At 33.2% G+C, this 18881-nt stretch overlaps 1 protein-coding gene across 1 annotated transcript; it reads right to left on the bottom strand.

Annotated features, from left to right (window-relative positions):
- Positions 1 to 2902: 2902 nt before the first annotated feature.
- Positions 2903 to 13549, bottom strand: MGAT4C (MGAT4 family, member C). Its single transcript, XM_004675838.2, has 4 exons — positions 13504 to 13549; positions 10922 to 11074; positions 7151 to 7298; positions 2903 to 4074 (listed from the first exon to the last, which is right to left on the bottom strand). Exons 2-4 carry the CDS (start codon positions 11066 to 11068, stop codon positions 2933 to 2935), a joined length of 1437 nt encoding a protein of 478 aa, XP_004675895.1. The 5' UTR covers positions 11069 to 11074; positions 13504 to 13549; the 3' UTR covers positions 2903 to 2932.
- Positions 13550 to 18881: the final 5332 nt, after the last annotated feature.

Raw genomic sequence — 18881 nt, 5'->3', positions numbered from 1 at the left:
TAAATGTAGCTACATGAGAGAAGTAGTTTTATATGACACAATCATTTCCATATTATATTTTTATATCTGGAAAAATCTACTTTATAAATTGTGCAAGTTAGAATTTTTCAATGATAATGCGAAAGTGCTAGTATGAACACCTTTATACATTTTTGTATCTGCATTTTTTATTGCTACTAAGTGTGTATTTTCCAGAAAAATATTTTTTCCAAATTTTTATTGTGCTTTTACAAGATGCTTTCCTGTGCTTTCTATAAATTCTGAAAAAGTCTTTTGAGAAGACTTCAAAGGTAAGTAAGATTTTTGGTCACTTTAAAATACAAAAACTGAGATACTATGAAACCTGTCAAACCTTATTTTCACATCAACAAAACATCTTAGTGATTTATGTCCTATTGTAGTCTTTTTAAAATATCTATATTTAGCAAGAAAAATAATGTATATACTAAAAAATTACCATTAAGAGAGAAATCACATAATGCTTCCTAGTAGATTGAATTTTTTTTTCTTTATGCTCCTGGTTACTGGGATCTTATTAAAATTTGTGAAAATGTATGAAATACAATATTGGAACATGTAAGGTTCAAAAGAGAAAGATTATCTCCATCTACCCCATCTTTAATGGAGAAGATTTTCTTGGAAAGTTGACCCATAATCAACTTTTAAAGAAAACAAAAACATAACCTTAGGTGGTTGATAAGATCTCTCAAACCTGGTCACCATAGTGAAAGGATCATGTTTTAGATGAAATGTGGCCTCTTGGAACGCATTTTGGATTATCATTTGTATTTCTAATTCATTAGCAAACATTCAATTTCACTGTTACCATTAGCAGTCATTCTTGAAGAGTTTTCCAGAAGTAATTGTCAATGGCTGGTCTTTGGAAATACCCCCAGAAAAAATATGCAAATTTTTATAATTCACCTGCCTAGATCTTGATATTATAGATAGCTGCCCTGTAACTTTTATCATTGAAAGTGCAGAAAAGAGGTTACTTGTAATTTCTTAGATAAATGAAGGATACTATACAACTAGATAGTTAATAAAAGATAATCAGAAAAAGTAAGAAAATACAATATTTTTAGGTGTGCCAAATATCCAAATCAAAGCAAAGATGATAATTTAGTGGCAGTGCCCATAATAATTTTGTATGATATTAAAATTTTGATACCCATAAAATTATATTTATAGATTTATCTTTTTTCCACTTAACATGAAAGCCCTGTTTACAAAGAAAATACACAATTGATTTTATATCAATAAAGGAAAAATATCCCCTATTTTTATCTGTTTCTAATTTAATTGACTTGGATAGAATTAATAAAATATTTCCAAATTGTTTTTGGACTGCGACAATTCAGTGAGTCCTAAGGATTTTTTTCAGCCTTTAGGGAGGAGCAGGAAGAATTCCCCCTTCCTTCTCAATATCACAAGTCTAGTCTTTAACACACACACATGTTTACAGTATTCATCTATCTAAACATTAGCACTTATGAACTACTCTTCATTTGTCTTTATAATCGAATATTTCGTCATTGTTTGTCAAAAATCAAAAGAATGAGACAAGCTCAGGACATTCTGAAAAACCAGTGGTTTTTTTGGATACACTAAGATGTCCTGAATTGCTTTAATGGCCATATGTTAGAGGTGCAATTGCCTCGTCCATAATAAACTTAGTCATTTGCTTACATTTGGGTACATATATCACTAGACCATTATTCAGAACACATGAAGATTATTCCACAGAACAATAGTATGGCTTATGGAAGAATTACACTAGCTATTTCCAGATAGCATAACTAGCATAACTTAATATTTGAGACTTATATAGTAGTAGAGAACAAAAAACATAAATTATGTGAGGTGTAAGGGAAAGACATCATCCTGATAGCAGAACACATAAACTCTCATTTTGGCTTTGCTCTGAACCTTTGAGTGTAAAAATGTAAACTAATTTTTATGTTTTTAAATGTTTCTCCTTTTTGAGATGTCCAGTTCAACTCCAAAGAAGTATATGATAAATCACAATGATTTCAGTCACATGAATTTTAATACAAAACATATAAAATCAATTTCATTTTTTTCTGCATATACTGAAAATGTCTGTAAGAATGAACTAACCATAAGCCCTCTCTGATTTTCTTCTCTTAAATGCATTTATCCAATGTAACCTGAAAATATTGAATATCACTAGTTTTTTTTTTTGCAAAAGGGAAACTATAAAAAGACTGCTTCCCACAGAAAATTTATTAATAATAGGTGCTCAATTAAATGTTTTTATACAATGAACAATGTCCCCTTCAAAATAAATAATCAGGGGAGAGATTTTTTTAAGTATTTTTTTTTTCTTTCCGTCATCCCATCTACACACAATTCTTTTGAAAAGACATCACTTCTATGAGGAGGTATTCATTGTAGAGGAACAGAAGTCTATAGAAACCTAAGTTAACAAGGAAAAAAAAAAAACAAAACAAAACCCAAATTAACATTCTAACCACCTGCGTATTCACATAGATGCTTAATGAAATCTATCTGATGATATATTAAGTGATCAATTCTTGAGAAGGTGTGTACAGTAGGCAGTTATTATTCAAGCCTTACCATCCAATAACTGAAGTGTTCTCATTTAAATTTCTAAAAATTGACATTCAATTGAAAATGTGAAACTAACATGGTAACATTAAAAATATCAATAACAGTAGCATTAGTTATGGACTGATATTAAATTTCAGATGAAAAAATAAATACAAATGTGTATCAGTGTAAAATTAGTTGATAATATGTAAGTCAAAACTGCCCAGGTTATTGATTTTTTTTTTAAAGCATCCCATCTATTGCTTTCCCTCCACAGGACAAAGGTAGAAAACAGGAAGGTAGCAAGAAAGGAAACAGGGAGACCTGCTTCAGTTACTGATTGTATGGATTTAATTGGCTAAGAAGTCCAAATGCTAATACTCCTAATGATTAGCCACTCTTTTTGTGTTTTTGTAACATATATCCTTATACAATGTATATCAAATGGAACTTTCTGATTCACATCTGACATTTCAAAGTTTCCATTTTTGAATTCCCCTAGTCTTAAGTAAGTAAGACATTGTCTACTTTGTTTGAAAGGTACAACATTTTCACCAACATCTAGGGCTCCATGATGTAAGATGTCATTTTGCCGATCTTCTGTTCCAGTATTCACTTTAATTTTTTTAATTACAATTGGATTTTCAAATATAATCACAAAGACATCTCCTATTAATGGTGGTTTCCCCCAAAAGTACTCATCAACGCTACTATAAGCCTTGCTTGCTTCATAATTTTCAAAAACATTGATGTTGGTATATAGACTTGCAGGAGGATTATCAGGAATGTCAAATGACTCATCTTCAAAATCATCATCCTTCAGCTTATTCTCAGTCCCTTTGTATGATGAATAATAGCCCATGTGTTGAAAAAGAGATGGTTTAAAACGGATCACATTTTTCTGAGCCAACAAACCCCGGAAATGAGTCAATAGCCAATCACAAGGCATTTCTTGATAAAACATCAATAAAAAATGTGCCAAACGAGGGAGATCATGAGAATGATAAAGTTTTCCAATGTATCCGAGCTTAGAGAACTCAAGAGTTACCCAGTAAGTTCCTTCTAGGGAGGTAATGACTTTCTTGATGGCAGTTAAGAAATTTTTGGAACATCGAACATCATCTTCAAGCATTACATAATAGTCTGAAGTATTGGCACAAAAATTAAGCAGGAAGGCATAATCTACATTTTGCTTGGAACGAAATCTCACTCTATCTTCTGGATCATTGTAATTTCTTTTGAGACCGTCTAGGATTGGGTAATATTCCTCAGGAGCATGTATAACCATTAATCTTCCTGCAATAATATGGTGGGCAAATTTCTGTGTAATATCCTGGACCATGACCTCACGCCAAGATGAATTAAACTCTGCAAGATGAACCACCACTGAAATTTCCTTCAGCTCTTCGTAGCTGGATTGCTCAAAAATTGACTTGATTGTCTCAAGTAAATAGTTTCCTTTTTTTCTTTTCACAGATGAAAGTCCAATTGTAAGAAACCCTGAGCAAAAGAATTCAAAGGAAGACAAATTAAATGTGAATAAGTTTTGAATAACATTGAAAAAGAAAAAAAAAAGCTATTTTCTTTAGACCTGTTACTATAGTGAATGATTATGAGTAGAACGTTTTGTGGTTAAATTTTTAGGCTAAATATATAAAGTTTATATATTGACCTTGTACATAATTTATACTTATACATAATTTATATTTACTATGGAAAATACACTGCATCTTAAGCACCATTATGTATGAGTCCTATAGCTGTAAACAAATTTATAAAATAAAATACTTACTGTTATACAGTTTCATATTCTCATATATGCCCATAAGAAATTAGCCATACTATGAATGTTTAGATAATAGCTATACTACAAATATTTTAAAAAAGTAACTGAAAAAGGAAAAGGATATTCACATTTAAGGATGACAAACTGGTCTCTGATGATGAAAAAGAAAATTAAGGTAACTCATTCTTTTAATTAGCTTTGAATTTTTTTAAAATAGAAAATATATTTTCATTTTCCTTTACCCATTTTCTTTATTTTATACAAGAATAATCACAATTCAATTTTATAGTTTTATCCTGAAATTTACCTAGAAAGTTAGAATGCAAAAATATGTTTTCTTGAAAACCTGTAATTGTTCAACTATTATTGTTAAGACACAAATATTATGGTTTTATTTATTTGAAAAATCACATTTATAGTTATGTGGGGAGGAATTTTTATTCACGTTTTTAAATATGTAATTAGAAATTAGACACTTTCAGGGAATAAATAAAACCCTGTGAAATGTCAGTTTGCTTCTGAAAGTGTTAGATGAGATGTTTTTCTTTTGAAATACTTTCACTTTTTAAAGCTCTCATTCTTATTGAGACTCCATTGAATGACGTTTCAGAAATACCATTTGGAAAATGGAAATGTTTACTATATATATTTACCAAGATCACTGTATTAACACAGGCACCTTCTTGATATGATTTATATGATACTGCAAAAGCCCTGCCCAAGAAAAATCTTTAGATTTTTAGAGTGGTATTTATGCAATTCATTTAAATACGTAGGTTTACAACCATAATTTCCAATGAACAGCATGCTATCCGGTAGCAACAAACTGAAGTCACCAGCTTCCATGTATGTTCTGTAATAGCCATACTAAATAAAAGGAAGGGTCTATGTATACTACAGTGTTCATTACAGTTGTTTTGGGAAAGGTTTACACCCACTATCATCCCTACATTCTAGGTGAAGATGAAGCAACTTAGGCAAAGGCTAACACATTGTATGGTGCTGAGATTCAAACCTTATTTTGTTTTCTGTGCTACATTGTCTCTTAGTATAAAACAGATAACATATTGTGCCAGCACATTTTAGTAAAATCAGACTGGATAAAGACAATTAGTAATGTTTGTACAAGAGTATTATAATGGTTGGAGAAGAAATAGTAGCAATCTTACACAAGTGGAGAAAAGCTTAAGAGCAAAAGACATTTGAAAGGGTAAGAACAAAAGATCTAAAAAACGCAATATGAAAATGACAGTTTCATCAAACTGGTGATCACAAAGTCACTTGCATAAACAATTTTAAAAAGAAGTTCATTGTTTTACATTGATTCTAAGATTCCCTTTTTTTCCCCACGGAAATAATTTCAAATCAGGTTGCATGTTACATTTGATGGAATCTAACAATTAAAATTGGTATATTTTCTTATTGGCACATTAATTACATCATGATACTGTTAATAGCCCAATGTCTCAAAATCCATGAGATAGTTCTTTACATTTCGAATTTAGACAGCCTGCAGTGAATCCAATATTTTCCTTCAAAAATGCATGCCTGCCTGGAACCTCAGAATGTGACCTTAAATGGAATAGGGTCCTGGCAGATAGTATTAGTTAAGGATCTCAGGATGAAATCATATTGGATTTAGAGTGGGTATGAGATTCAATAACTAGTGTCCTTGAAAACCAGTAGAGAACAGAGAAACAGAGAGTCAGAAGAAAAGCCTAAGAGGATGGCTGCAGAAATTGTAATTATGTTGCTAAAAACCTAGAAATGAAAGATGCTGCCAGGAGCTGGAAGAGGCAAGGAAAGATTCTTCTTTCAAGCTTTGAGAGGGTGATGCAGCCAGCAACTTCATTTCAGACTGGTTCCAGAAATGTGAAAGAATACATTTCTGTTGTTGTAAATCACCTAGTTTGCTACAGCATCTTGGTATACTAGTACAATGATTTTCACTACTTCAAAAGATTTTGAAAATATATTCATATGGGCATAATGGCTTTATTATTTATTTACAAATTTACTTTCTACTGGATCAAATATTTATTTTTATAATATTTTAGTATTCACTTTTAGTTTCTAACACTATTTAAATATTAGATTTACAGTTTCACACCTCAATATATCATGTCTCATCACACCCACTTCCCATGATCAAGTCCACACATTTTACCCCTTCCTTCCACTCCCCTTCCATTTCCCCTCTGATAACCACCACCACTTTAGTTATTTTTGTTAATTTGCTTTGTTTATTATAAAAACTGTCTTTTCCTAGTCCCTCTGCATGGTTCTTCAATAAACTATTGAAGGTTCATGTGATCATTAGCTGTTTTATTTAATTTTTTTCTTGCTAATAGATTTGAACCAGGGATTAGTCACAAAAGAAACATCGAATTATTTAACAAAGACTATATTATATTAGTAAAGCACTTACATTTTTATTACTACATAAATGAAATAAGTTATTCTTTAAAAGCAAAAATATTTTTATGTATTCTTTCTTTAAAAGTGTACCAATACCGGGACTCCCTGGTGTTGCAAGGAGTTAAGTAGCAACACTATGAAGCTATCCACAGCCACAGCAGTTTGATCCCCAGCCATGGAGCTGACCCACATTTCTCCGCAGACCTCGTATGTCTTGCCTGCTGCTCCCCTCAGCAGTGTATTTCAGTCAACCACCTGTTCTGTTCCCCTCTCTGTCTCTGCTGAATCCTCTCACCCCAGCACCTCTGGCCTGTACCCAGATGTTGGATGCATAAATAAATAAATATTTAGAAAATGTGCAACAATACTTACGCTTTCTTTGTAAAGGTGTGGCAGCTAGGTAGCGATAAGTAACATTTATGGCTCCTGAGAAATTAGATAAATCTTTGAAAGTATGCACATAGCGTTCTGAATTCAGTTGATGTGTAGATGTTTCCCTTATAAGTTGTTTATCTCCTTCCTGAATGGCAAGGAGGCAAAAAAACACAAGTAAAAAGTAGATGGCTATGTGTTAAATAAAGTTTTTCCTTACACAATAATATATGGCCTCCTAGAAGTCTCAATTACTGGTACCACACTATAAAAAAATCATTAATGTTTTAAAATAAATTTAGGATGGCCAAAAATAGCTGGGGGACTCAACTGAGCACTGACTACAATTAATGTAATGGTGACCCTAGGATCTAAAGGAAATAAAAAAACTATAAAAGTCACAGTACTGAATTAATTTTATCATTCTGCTCTTGTATGATGTTACATTTTAAAGAAAGTACAGGATATTGCATATCTTTTTGATAATTCTAACACGGACACATAAAAATCCATATTTTTTTTCAATGATAAGAGAGTATATTCATTCTGATTGAAGGACATAACAGAATATAATATGAAATGAAACTTATATGAAAGCACTTTATTAAATTCTCAAGAACAAGCTTCTACACGCTTTTCAGCATAAATAAATAATGTCGTTTCCACTGGATTCAGTTATATTGGCTGCTTTCCAGAGATGTCTACCTGAACAGCAGGTTCTCCCTGGATACCTTCCTTCTGTAGCTACAATGCTATAGTGAATTTCCCCAATAAGAAGACAAAGCTTCATGACAATCATTTTCTGGACAGGAATACCATTCAATGGACTAGCTACAAACTAAATAGACACCCTTGTGGCTATTTGAAGACACTCACATTCAAGAAGCTAAGTTGATTGGACATGCAGATCTCTGTTACTAAAGTTTGCCTTGTAATAGTATTTGTCTCTGACACTGAATTCCGCTTCCACTCTCTGAAAGGTACATATATCGCTAATATGTATGTCTAAACTGTTCTATGCTCAGAATTTCATGCCACAGTTAGTTTTTTGGTTTTTTTTTTAGCAAACAGAGTATATTAGAATGTACTAAGGAACTCTGGAAACCTTATATTTCTAAATGTTTATCTGATTTCTCTGAATTACAACTATTATTTCTCCCTGAAATAAACAGAAAAAGAGCAACCTATTAATGTCTGTACTGATAAAATTGCACACAGTGTGGCAATCTGCACCAAAGAAAGATAATTAAGGCAGATAATTTTATGAAAAGTGAAAACAAAAAGGACAAAGACATTAGAAAGAAGCAAATAAACTGTGGTATATCTTACATGGGGGCAGTTTTAACTGATATGAAACATTTTTAGAAGACACTTTTACATGTAATTTTACATTAATGATATAAAAATTTTAAAGTTATTATACATATTTATCCTTGGGATAAATTTCCCCCAAAAATGCAATTTAGGTTAAACACATCATCTAGTAAACAGTGAAAAATCAAACTAATACAAAGCTGTCATTGAATTTACAATAAGGGGAGTGGCTGGAGTTGACAACAATTTTAAGTCAGTTTTTCCAAATTGATATATGTATTTAAAATTAATTCAGTTTTATGCATTTCTGTATACTTTTGTCGAATTACAAATTTAACTAAATAGATGCCTAGTATATTCAGAGAAAATTTCATTGAGCAATTACTCTTTGGCAAATGTAAATTTTATTTATATTGGTTCTTTTATTTTTGATGGCTAGAGTTGATGTTTAGACAGGAATATATTAAAATTCACAAAACAGGGTAATGGTCATTGATCTTTTATGGATATATATACTCTATTACTTCCTACACATTTTACAGTGAATTTGATGAGGCTCTATTTCAAGACATTGTTTGCTGCATACAACATTGAAATTGCTCTTTAAAGTGTCTCATAAATGCAGAGAGTCATTGAACAACAAGCATCCTGCCAATGCTATGTGTTTGATTTAGAAGATGTGATTTATTTAACGGTAACACAGATGTGAGAAATAAATTTTTGTTACAAAATAAAATCATTAATCAAGAACCTTCTAGTTAATTTATTATCTCTAATTCTATAAAGAATAGCAGTCATATGATACATGCTCTACTGTCCTTAAATGTCATAAACTTAAAAAAAAACTTAAAAAATGTATATATTAGAATATTTCTCCAGTTTGCTAATTTATGTAAATTATACCTGGTAAAATTCTATTAATCTGTGGTGGTTTTAGTCATTGTGAATTGACAGTAGATGGAAGAATGAAAGGGTCACAAGATCAAAGCCTATACTTGATGTAGAAGACCAAAGCAGAGTCAACATCTAGGAATCTGGTAGAATTTTGCCATAAAAGAACAATGCTAGGCCCTCCCTGGTGGCACAAAGGCAGGGAGTGGTTGTGGGGCTTAAAGTGCTACACTATGAAGCTATGAGCAGCCACTGAAGCACAAGTTTCAACCCTGGACAGGATGGTGACCTATATGGCATGGCAGATCTCTTTGCCCCCACCCATCTGCTCCCCTCAACAGTGTATTTCAGTATATCTGTCTGTTCTGATCCTCACTGTCTCTTGTGAATCCTCTCATCAACCCCCACTTCTGGCCTGTACCCTAGTTCTTATATGCATAAATAAATAAACCTTAAAAAAAATACTAATGGGAAGGAAGATCTTTGATGACTTCTAAGAGGATCTTTGCCGACCTCTAAGAGGATCTGTCTCAACTAGTTGGTCCATAGGTTTTATGGTAGCATCTGACAAATACTAGGTAGCTAATAAATCATGTTCAATTAATAACAAAAAAAAAAAATTAGACATTTTATTGGAAACTATTCTTTGTGGTGATTGTCAAGTTTCTTTTTTTACTAGGATAATAATTAAAGCTTCAAGCATTTTGCATGATGAAAATATTTCTTAGTCCTCTGTGTATCAAAAGATTTTGATTTTAGGAAATATGTGAATAGGAATAAGCACATCAAGATTAGGATTTTTCAAATATCTCTAGCTTAATTCAGATAGAAAAAAATAATTTCCATGTCATTCTCATCATATATGAAATGATGTTATAATTAGAATGACAATAAATTATAGCAACACATTAATTTCTCATGATTTTCCAGTGTCCTGTATATTTCCATAATTCCCTCAAAATTAATTCACATAGCATTATTTAGTAATTTTCTTATTTTTTAAACTACTTAATAGTTTTCTCATTAATAATGTCTTCAGTTTTTGAGGGTCAAAATTACTTTTCAGTAACTACATATCTGTAACATGTCTGTCATTTAGGATTATTCAAAATCCAAATGAGGTGCACATATTCAATAAAATATCATTTCTTAACAAATAGCACGATTAGCATCCTTAGTTGGACAAAAAGCTTGTAAAATTATTATTACATAGAGAACTAGAAAAAGTAAAAAGCAACACCTTTAAGTAGACTTATTACATATATTGCAAATTGACACAATAATAATCCAAGTTATAACTTATTTGAAATTATATACATGTATTCAAAGCAACATATATATAGCATTGAAGAAAAAAATTGTAATGCAAATTAAAACACTTCTGATGTTAGTAATATAAAACTGATAGGAAAAATAGCTACAAATTATACAAGTTATAACTTCAAACTAATGATATTCAATAGCCTCAAATTTAATTAGGTTACAATTAAGTTGCAAGTGAACAAACTAAGTCTAGTTTTATTTTGCCCTGTTTAGAACATTAGATATATAATCTCAATTACTTACCAGAACATAGCTATCTTCAATGTACAAGTTCATAAATAGAAGGAAAATGACAAGAACTCCCAAGAATGATACTGTAGAACGTTTTCGCAGGCATCTCATTTTATCCAGTATTTCAAATATATGTTTTACTTGGTAAAATTTAAACATTCTCTCCTGCGGATAAGAGGCACAGAATTACTAATAACTAATTTTAGATTCAAAAATTTCTTTATTATATGTATAAATCAAAAGTCAGAACTTTCAAAATCTCACACTTTGAATGTTTGAATTAAAATTCTGTTTCCAGTTTCACAGATAAAGTTGACACGTTCTGCTGTTAATGTATTAACATGTGCTCAATGCAGTGGTTTATATTGATGTGGAGTAAATACAAATTAAAAGCAAGTCTTACAAATATTTCTGAGCATATGGATATCAGTAACAATAAGAGAAGAAATAAAGCTGGAAAAAATAAGATATTTAATGAGAAACAGAAAAAGAAAAACAAATGTTAAGGCATTATAGTTTTGTATTAAAGTGTAGGTTATGAATCATATTAAATTAATTTTCACTATTATGATAGGAAGAGATTGTTATCTTATAGATTTATCTAGTTGGTCAACATTACTAATAGATTGATGCTTTATTGGAAATCACCTGGATAACTGTGGCATTACTATCTATTTATCGCAAATCTATATATTTTTTTAATTGAGGAAACATTGGTTATGGTAAGTCTTGAAAGGGAAATAATGTGAATGTACTAATTTCACTGTTTTTTTTTTTAGATTGTTTTGGCTATTTTAGGTCATTTGTATTTTTACAATAATTATTAATTTCAATAGAGATAAATGGATCTTTATTATAAAGCTGTTGGCTCTGCAAATAAATTATCAACAATACACTGTAAGCAAAACGATATCAACTGAAACAGCTATTTAGTATGTAGAAATCTGCTGAGCATACAAATTATTTAGATCTACAAATAAATTCTATTGAACATTGATTGCACTTACTCATTTCTCAAGATTATCTTTAATTTCTGAGAAATTCTTTTATTTTATCAGCAATGTTTATGTATTTTTATAAAATTCATTCCCAATAGTTTTCTTTTTGAAGTTATTACAAAGAGTTCTTGAAAACTTCATTTCAAATCATTTAATTCAACTCCATAGGGAAACAATGCATATGTAAATGCTGACGCCTCCAATCATGTGATGTTATTATGCTCTAGAATCACTGCAACTGTAAGTAGTTTTAAAACTTTTTCCAATTTATAAACTGTTAATTTTTTTTGATGCTAAAGCTGCGTTATTCCATGATGAGCTGCTGTCGGTCAGTGAAACATTAACTAGAATGTGTTAAAGCAAACATCTGTGCCTTGTTCTGATGCTAGAAGGTGCATCTAATCTCGCCAAATTGTATCCTTCTGTTCCTAGATTTTTGAGAATCTTTATCATGAATACGTGTTGAATTTCATCAAATATACCTTCTCGGCCTATTGAGTTGACCATATGAAATTTTTAATGTCTTTATTCTTTTAATCTGTTAGATTATGCTGATTATGGAATCTAAACCAAATATAATTATACATTATACTCTAATATCTAACTTAGTACTTCTACAATGAATTATATATAGTATTGATTTTATTTGCTAACACTTCTACATCTACATTCTTCAGGAACACTGATCCGAATTTTCTTTTCTTTTTCATTATCTTTGTCAGCTTTTACTATCAGAGTGCTGATCTCAGAACAGACTCTGTTCTACAACTCATTTTGCCTCGCCACTCAGGCAATATCCTGGGTACTCTATCAGATGCTCAATATATTACAAAGTTTTTCCATTCTGGGTAATGGAAACATGAGTTATTACCATCTCTACATTCCAGGAATTGTTCCAACTGCGACTTCCCTGTGATTCTTTACCAACCCTGACCAGTTTTCTCACACTCATAAACTGATGAGTGTTCAGGTAAACACCTAGGGACAACACTTTGTACATTGCTGGTGTTTCTTGTGGACCTATCTCTATATCTCTTTTTTCTGCAAAATTGTGCCCTCATCTATCGATGCAGCTTTTTCCTCTCATATGTGAACTCTAGTCACTTTAAATGTCCAAATACTCTCAAATCTATCTCTCAAATCAGAGATTAACTTAAAAACTAGTCTGAAAATTACTATTTCCCTTCTATCAGAAATCATTGTCCTAATATGTTATAATTCAATGTTTGAAACTACATTTGTACATAGTTAAATCTTAGGTTCTAGAAAAGTAATGGGCAAATCTGCTTCCCATTTCTCCATCATGACCAGATAATCTTGGTCCACATTTTCTGTATTCTGTTATCTATATCTATCTATTTATATATATACACACAACATACATACATACATACATACATACACACACATATATATACAAACACACATATAGTAATATATATAATATATATTTTTTTAAATTGTTGCATTTTTGTTTTGCTTGTAATGTTAGTGCTGAAGCATCTGATGCAACTTGTTTTTCTTTTCATTATAAATGACTTAGCAAATGTCAATTATTTGGTTTTGTTGTACAGATTTACTTAGTATTTTCTTTACCTTTAGGATTGAATTAGAAATGTCTTGAAATTCTCCATGTGTTGTCGTTGGCCAAGGTTACTGACTCAGGAAATATTGGGAAACAAGAAAAAGATAGCTTTTAATAATAGTAGAGAATAGGTGGAAGAATAGTGTGTAAACATTACTTACTCTGACAAAGTAAAAATCAATCAAGCAAAAATGTGAGAAAAGAGAGAGGAAGGGTGGGACATATAATAAGCTCATTTATCTCTGTACTGAGGAGTTAGTTAATAGATGAGACAAAAATATTAAGAGCAAAAATAAGGAAATAGGGCTGTGGCATCATTAAAGTTATTAGTGAAAAATATAATCCTAAATACTAACAGAAATTATAGAAACATTTCAGCAAATGGCTTAACTAATTTTGACAGAACTCAGATTTTCAGGTTAATGTGTGGGTATACACAGGCACATACATTTATATACCCTAATGTAAACTGTATCAAAAAGCACCTAAATTAGGGGAACTCCCTGGTGGCACAAGGGGTTAAAGCACAGCACTGTGAAGCTCTCTGCAGCCATCTCTGACCGGGGAAGTGAACCTCCTGTTTTTCCCACTTCTCCCCTCAGAACTGTATTTCAGTAGATCTGCCAGTTCTGCTCCCCACTCTGTCTCAGGGGAGTCCTCTCATTCCCTGCACTTCTGGCCTGCACCCCAGTTCTTGCATGCATAAATGAATAAACCTTAAAAACAAAAACACTTAAAAGTGTGTGTGAGTGTTCTGGTGAAAGCGTGAAAAAATCCTAATTGGGAAAAGGGCTCTCTCTCAGTCATTACTGTAGCTTGTAAAATACTCAGTTATGTCTCTTAGATCATCAGCAAATTAACACCCTAAAAGGCCTTAAGAAAAACCAGCATTCCCTGATGAGTTTCTTTGTTAACAGATGAATCTTGGAGATAGGACTAGATCACCCATTCCAACCTAACAGATTAACTCAAATGGAAATTTGCAAACAATGACTAGTGATAACAGAACTTGCAAACTCTGTTCTTTTCTTTTTAATTCTTGTCTTAATTTTATGCATACAATTGCTGGGGTGCAGGCCCAAGTTTGGGGGGTTTGAGAGGATGCACCAGAGATTGAGTGGGGGAGCAGAAAAGGCAGATCTAATGAAATACACTGCTGATGGGTACAGCGCAAAAGACAGGAGAGGTCTGCTGCATGTTAGTCAGCTCCCTGCAGGAGATCCAACTCATGTTGTAGTGGCTGCTGTTAGCTTCATAGTGCTGTGGATTAACCCCTTGTGTTATCAGGGAGGCCCAAGACCTCCCTTTATAAAAACCTTATAAAGACTTATTCTGGGTTGTGATGTGGCCATCTCCCAGAAATAATTGGTTTTCTGAAGAAGCCTAGCCTTGCTCTTGTTTCTTGTGTTTGGCTTCTGAGTGATTGGAGACTGAATCTGGATATTCAATATAGGGATCTAGATTTCCAATGTGTCAGAGGGAGATTTCTCACATCACCAACAAGCAACTCTCTGGGAGTTGACTGGGTGTTTATGATTCAACTCAATTCTGAAACTATCTATGGAGACATAGTGACAGACTACACAGGTTAGGGGTTTAGTTCTACAAGACACTTCTTGCGAACCACCTTCTTACACTGTCATACCTTTCAGTCACAGTTGATAGCTTGGTGGTTATATTTTATTTGTGCTTAAGCTGGAAATTTCAACTGCCAGCCTTAAGCTGGAGATTTCAATTACAATCTTAATTGAGGCTGCTGTAAGTCCAGCTGTACTTCTGATGGACTAGTTAGAAATGAGAGATTCTCATACTCCCTTCTTTGGTTCCAGTACTTTCCTAAAGTGACTGAAAAAACCTATTACATAGGCATAAATGAACCCTGTCCATCTGCATTTTTTTTTTTTTAGAAATTTTCATTACAAGCATGATTTATTAAGTCAATGACGATTGCTTACACATCCAAACTTGTCCACCTTGAGATGGGAGGGTGAGGATGGGGGATTTTTTAGTTAAAGCTCCAACTCTCTAAAATTACATGGATGGCTATCCTGGCAACCAGTTACCATCTTTAAGTGAGTGAAAATCACCTCAGTATATGACTAAAATGTGTTTTCTTATAGATCATACAATATAATAATTAAAAAGACTAATGACAAAATGATCTAGGTATGATAAACAAATTCAAATAGTGATATGCCATGATTTGTAATTCTGATATAAAATTCAGGTGGATTTAATTTGGGCCATAAAAACATATGACTACAGAAATAAGATAATTTTACAATGCCATATGCTAACATTGTCAAGAAAATATGATCAAATAACACAAAGAGTAAATTTAAGATAGGTTAAGACATCAAAAATTACAGTGGAAAATGTACACTGAGCAAGAACTCTTAGAAACATAGTACCCATTTATTGATATACAAACACAGTATGAGATAACACTATGTTTCCTTTATAGAATAATAAAAAATTAGCAAGGAAATATAATGTGAATAATTCTATGTTATCTGTTAGCTTTTTGCTTTAGTCAAATAATGTATGATAGGTATGAAGTTTGAAGAATACTTTCTATCTCATCATGCATCAATATATTTAAAAATAATCCAATAAAGGGAGAAAGAACAAAACTCTTGCATAGGTGCCATTGGGCTAAAATAGTAATGTAAAATAAGATGGAGAGAAATAAGACTAAAAAGCAACGTAGCTCCTAGATATCAAGAAAGGGTTACTAGTTAACTACTTACTCCAAAAACGATGCACTGTAAAAACACAAGACTCTCAGGATCTCAATATACAAAGAAAGCCCAATATAATACTCATTATCTATTGGCAGTCATTACCTTGAACATGCCAACACAACTCCCCACCATTTACACTTGAAAATATTTAAAAAAAAAGGTAAAATTTTGGTTTTACATTTTAAAACAGTTGAACACACCCTGATAATTCAGTCTTCCCTATAGCATATTCCTACTTGAAACTACCAGTTGTGAACAAAATTGGGTCTTTTCCTCATGCCCAGAAAGCCAAAGGCTAGTTATAAGTAATGTCTTTCCACAGAGTTCATTTGAGGTTATGATAAAGATGGGACAATTGGCGCCCTAGAGAGCAGGAGAGCTGGGGTTATATAAGAGGGGAAGATGTGGCCCTCCCTGGTGATGCAACGGGTTAAAGCATTGTGCTGTGAGGCTTTCTGCAGCCACTGCAGCATGAGCCCCAGCCAGGGAGGTGACCCATATGGCACAGCAGACCTCTCCTGTCCTGCCTGTTATTCCCCTCAGCAGTGTATTTCAGTACACCTGCCTGTTCTGCTCCCCACTTTGTCTCCAGTAAAATTTTTCATCAGCCCATACCTCTGGCCTATGCCCCAGTTCTTGTATGCATCAATAAATAAATCTTTAAAAAAGTAGATGAAGGGCCCTTCCTGGTGGCACAGCGGGTTAAAGCACAGCACTAAGAAGCTAAAGCCACTTCCGCATGAGTTCGATTCCCGCCTGCCCCGGAGGTGACCACCCCGCTGCTCCCCTCACCAGTGTACTTCATCAATCAGCCTGTTCTGCTCCCCACTCTGTCTCTGGTGAAGCCTCTCACTGCCCCTGAGCCTCTGGCCTGTACCCCAGTTCTGTATGCACAAGTAAATAAATCTTTAAAAAAAAAAGTAGATGAAGATGGTCAGAAAATTGCAGGGTTTCACCTTTACAAATCTGAGGAAGTACCCCAATGAATTTTCTCAGTGGCAACGTGGTTTCTGATGCCACAGTTAACCTCAGAGGGACATAGAGAATTATATTAAGTATGGAACACAATCTTCCAAGTTTCCAGGAAAGTAGTTCAAGCCATTTAATGGTTAATCATGAGAAGGAGAACAAAGAACGGGTAAAATTTAATTCCATTTACCAACAAAAGTTTTTGTCATCATTGCAAACTGGAGAGGATTCAGCCTGCCAGTCACACAAATGAGAACAAATTACCTGAGCAGTATTTTGGTTCCAACTTCAAATAATGTATTATTTAATAGAGAATTTCTACTTAGTCTTGGAATAATTTTAGAAAGAGTGAAAGGTGTTTTTCAAAGGTCACTGGTTGATTAGTATAGATGAGGGTGATTTAGAAAAATGATAACTCATTTTATAGTTTGAGTGAATTATTTGCTTAGGCTGATGTATCATCTGTATAAATCCTAACTATCATGAGATTTATTTGCTAACAACATATGTTACAAGGCAGTTTATTACTTACATGAGCAATGGGAAATCCTGAACAAGTTGTGTTTAGCAGTTTTACTGCAAGCGCTTGAAAAATAGCTTTTCCAAAAGTTTGTAACATAACAGTGCTTATTGTAAATACAGTTTTGGAAATAAGGGTATTTAGTAACCCCACTCCCCTATCTTAAATATATCCAAACTATCACATTTGGTTTAATAAAGCTCATAGTTCAAAGTTTTGGTAAGGGTAGAATCACATTCTGTTTACAAGGGACCCAGGGGCCCTCCCTGGTGGTGGAACAGGTTAAATCACAACAATTCGAAGCTCTCCACAACAAACTGCAGTACGAGTTTGATCCCTGGCCAGGGAGCAGACCCACGTGATATGATGACCTCTCCTATTCTGCGCAACTCCTGTAGCGGTGTATTTTGCCTGTTCCGCTCCTCATTCTGTCTCCGGTGAATCCTCTCACGCACCCCCAACCCCGCCCTCCCCCTGAACCTCTGGCCTGAACCCAGTTCTATATACATAAATAAATAAATCTTTAAAAATAAAAGAAAATAGAAGAAGACCCAGGTGCTCAATGTTCACATCTAATGAAACTACTATAACCAAACTTCAAAGACACAGCTATTTAAAATTGTTTTTATATGATACCAATTACTTTTTAAAGTGGAAAGAAATATGTTCTCTTTTAAGATTTATTTATATATTTTTATGCATACAAAAATGGGAATAGAACAGAGGTATGGGAATTGTATCACCAGAGACAGAGTAGGGAGAAGGACAGGCAGATTTACTGAAATACAATGCTGGGGGGTGGGGGTGGGGGAGATATAGGAGGTGAAACAGGAGAGGTCTGCTGTGCCCTGACCAGGGATCAAGCTAGTGCTTCAGTGTCTGTGGATAGCTTCATAGTGCTTTGACTTAACCCCTTGAGCCACCAGGGAGGCCTTGAAACTTTCTGCATGATACCATATTTATGTTTTATTTCCATTTACATGCTGATCTTATCTGTAGAACATTTTTTGAAACTTAGATCACTTGGGTACTTAGTGGAATATTTTCTTAAAAGATAACAAACTGGCCCTCCCTGGTGGCGCAGTGGGTTAAAGCACAGCACTAAGAAGCTTAAGCCACTTCCACATGAGTTCGATACCCGCCGGCCCCGGAGGAG

Source organism: Condylura cristata, unplaced genomic scaffold (genome assembly GCF_000260355.1).
Source record: "Condylura cristata isolate star-nosed mole 26May11 unplaced genomic scaffold, ConCri1.0 scaffold00004, whole genome shotgun sequence".
Taxonomy (NCBI): Eukaryota; Metazoa; Chordata; class Mammalia; order Eulipotyphla; family Talpidae; genus Condylura; species Condylura cristata.
The sequence above is the reverse complement of the archived record's forward strand: the minus strand, read 5'-3'. Positions and strand labels throughout refer to the sequence as shown.

Coding starts and splice junctions, on each gene's coding strand:
- MGAT4C (XM_004675838.2), bottom strand. CDS start 11,068: ATGTTTAAATTTTACCAAGTAAAACATATATTTGAAATACTGGATAAA. Junction 7,299..10,921: donor TTGAAGATAGCTATGTTCTG/GTAAGTAATTGA, acceptor CTTGCCATTCAG/GAAGGAGATAAACAACTTAT. Junction 4,075..7,150: donor CACACCTTTACAAAGAAAGC/GTAAGTATTGTT, acceptor TCTTTTGCTCAG/GGTTTCTTACAATTGGACTT.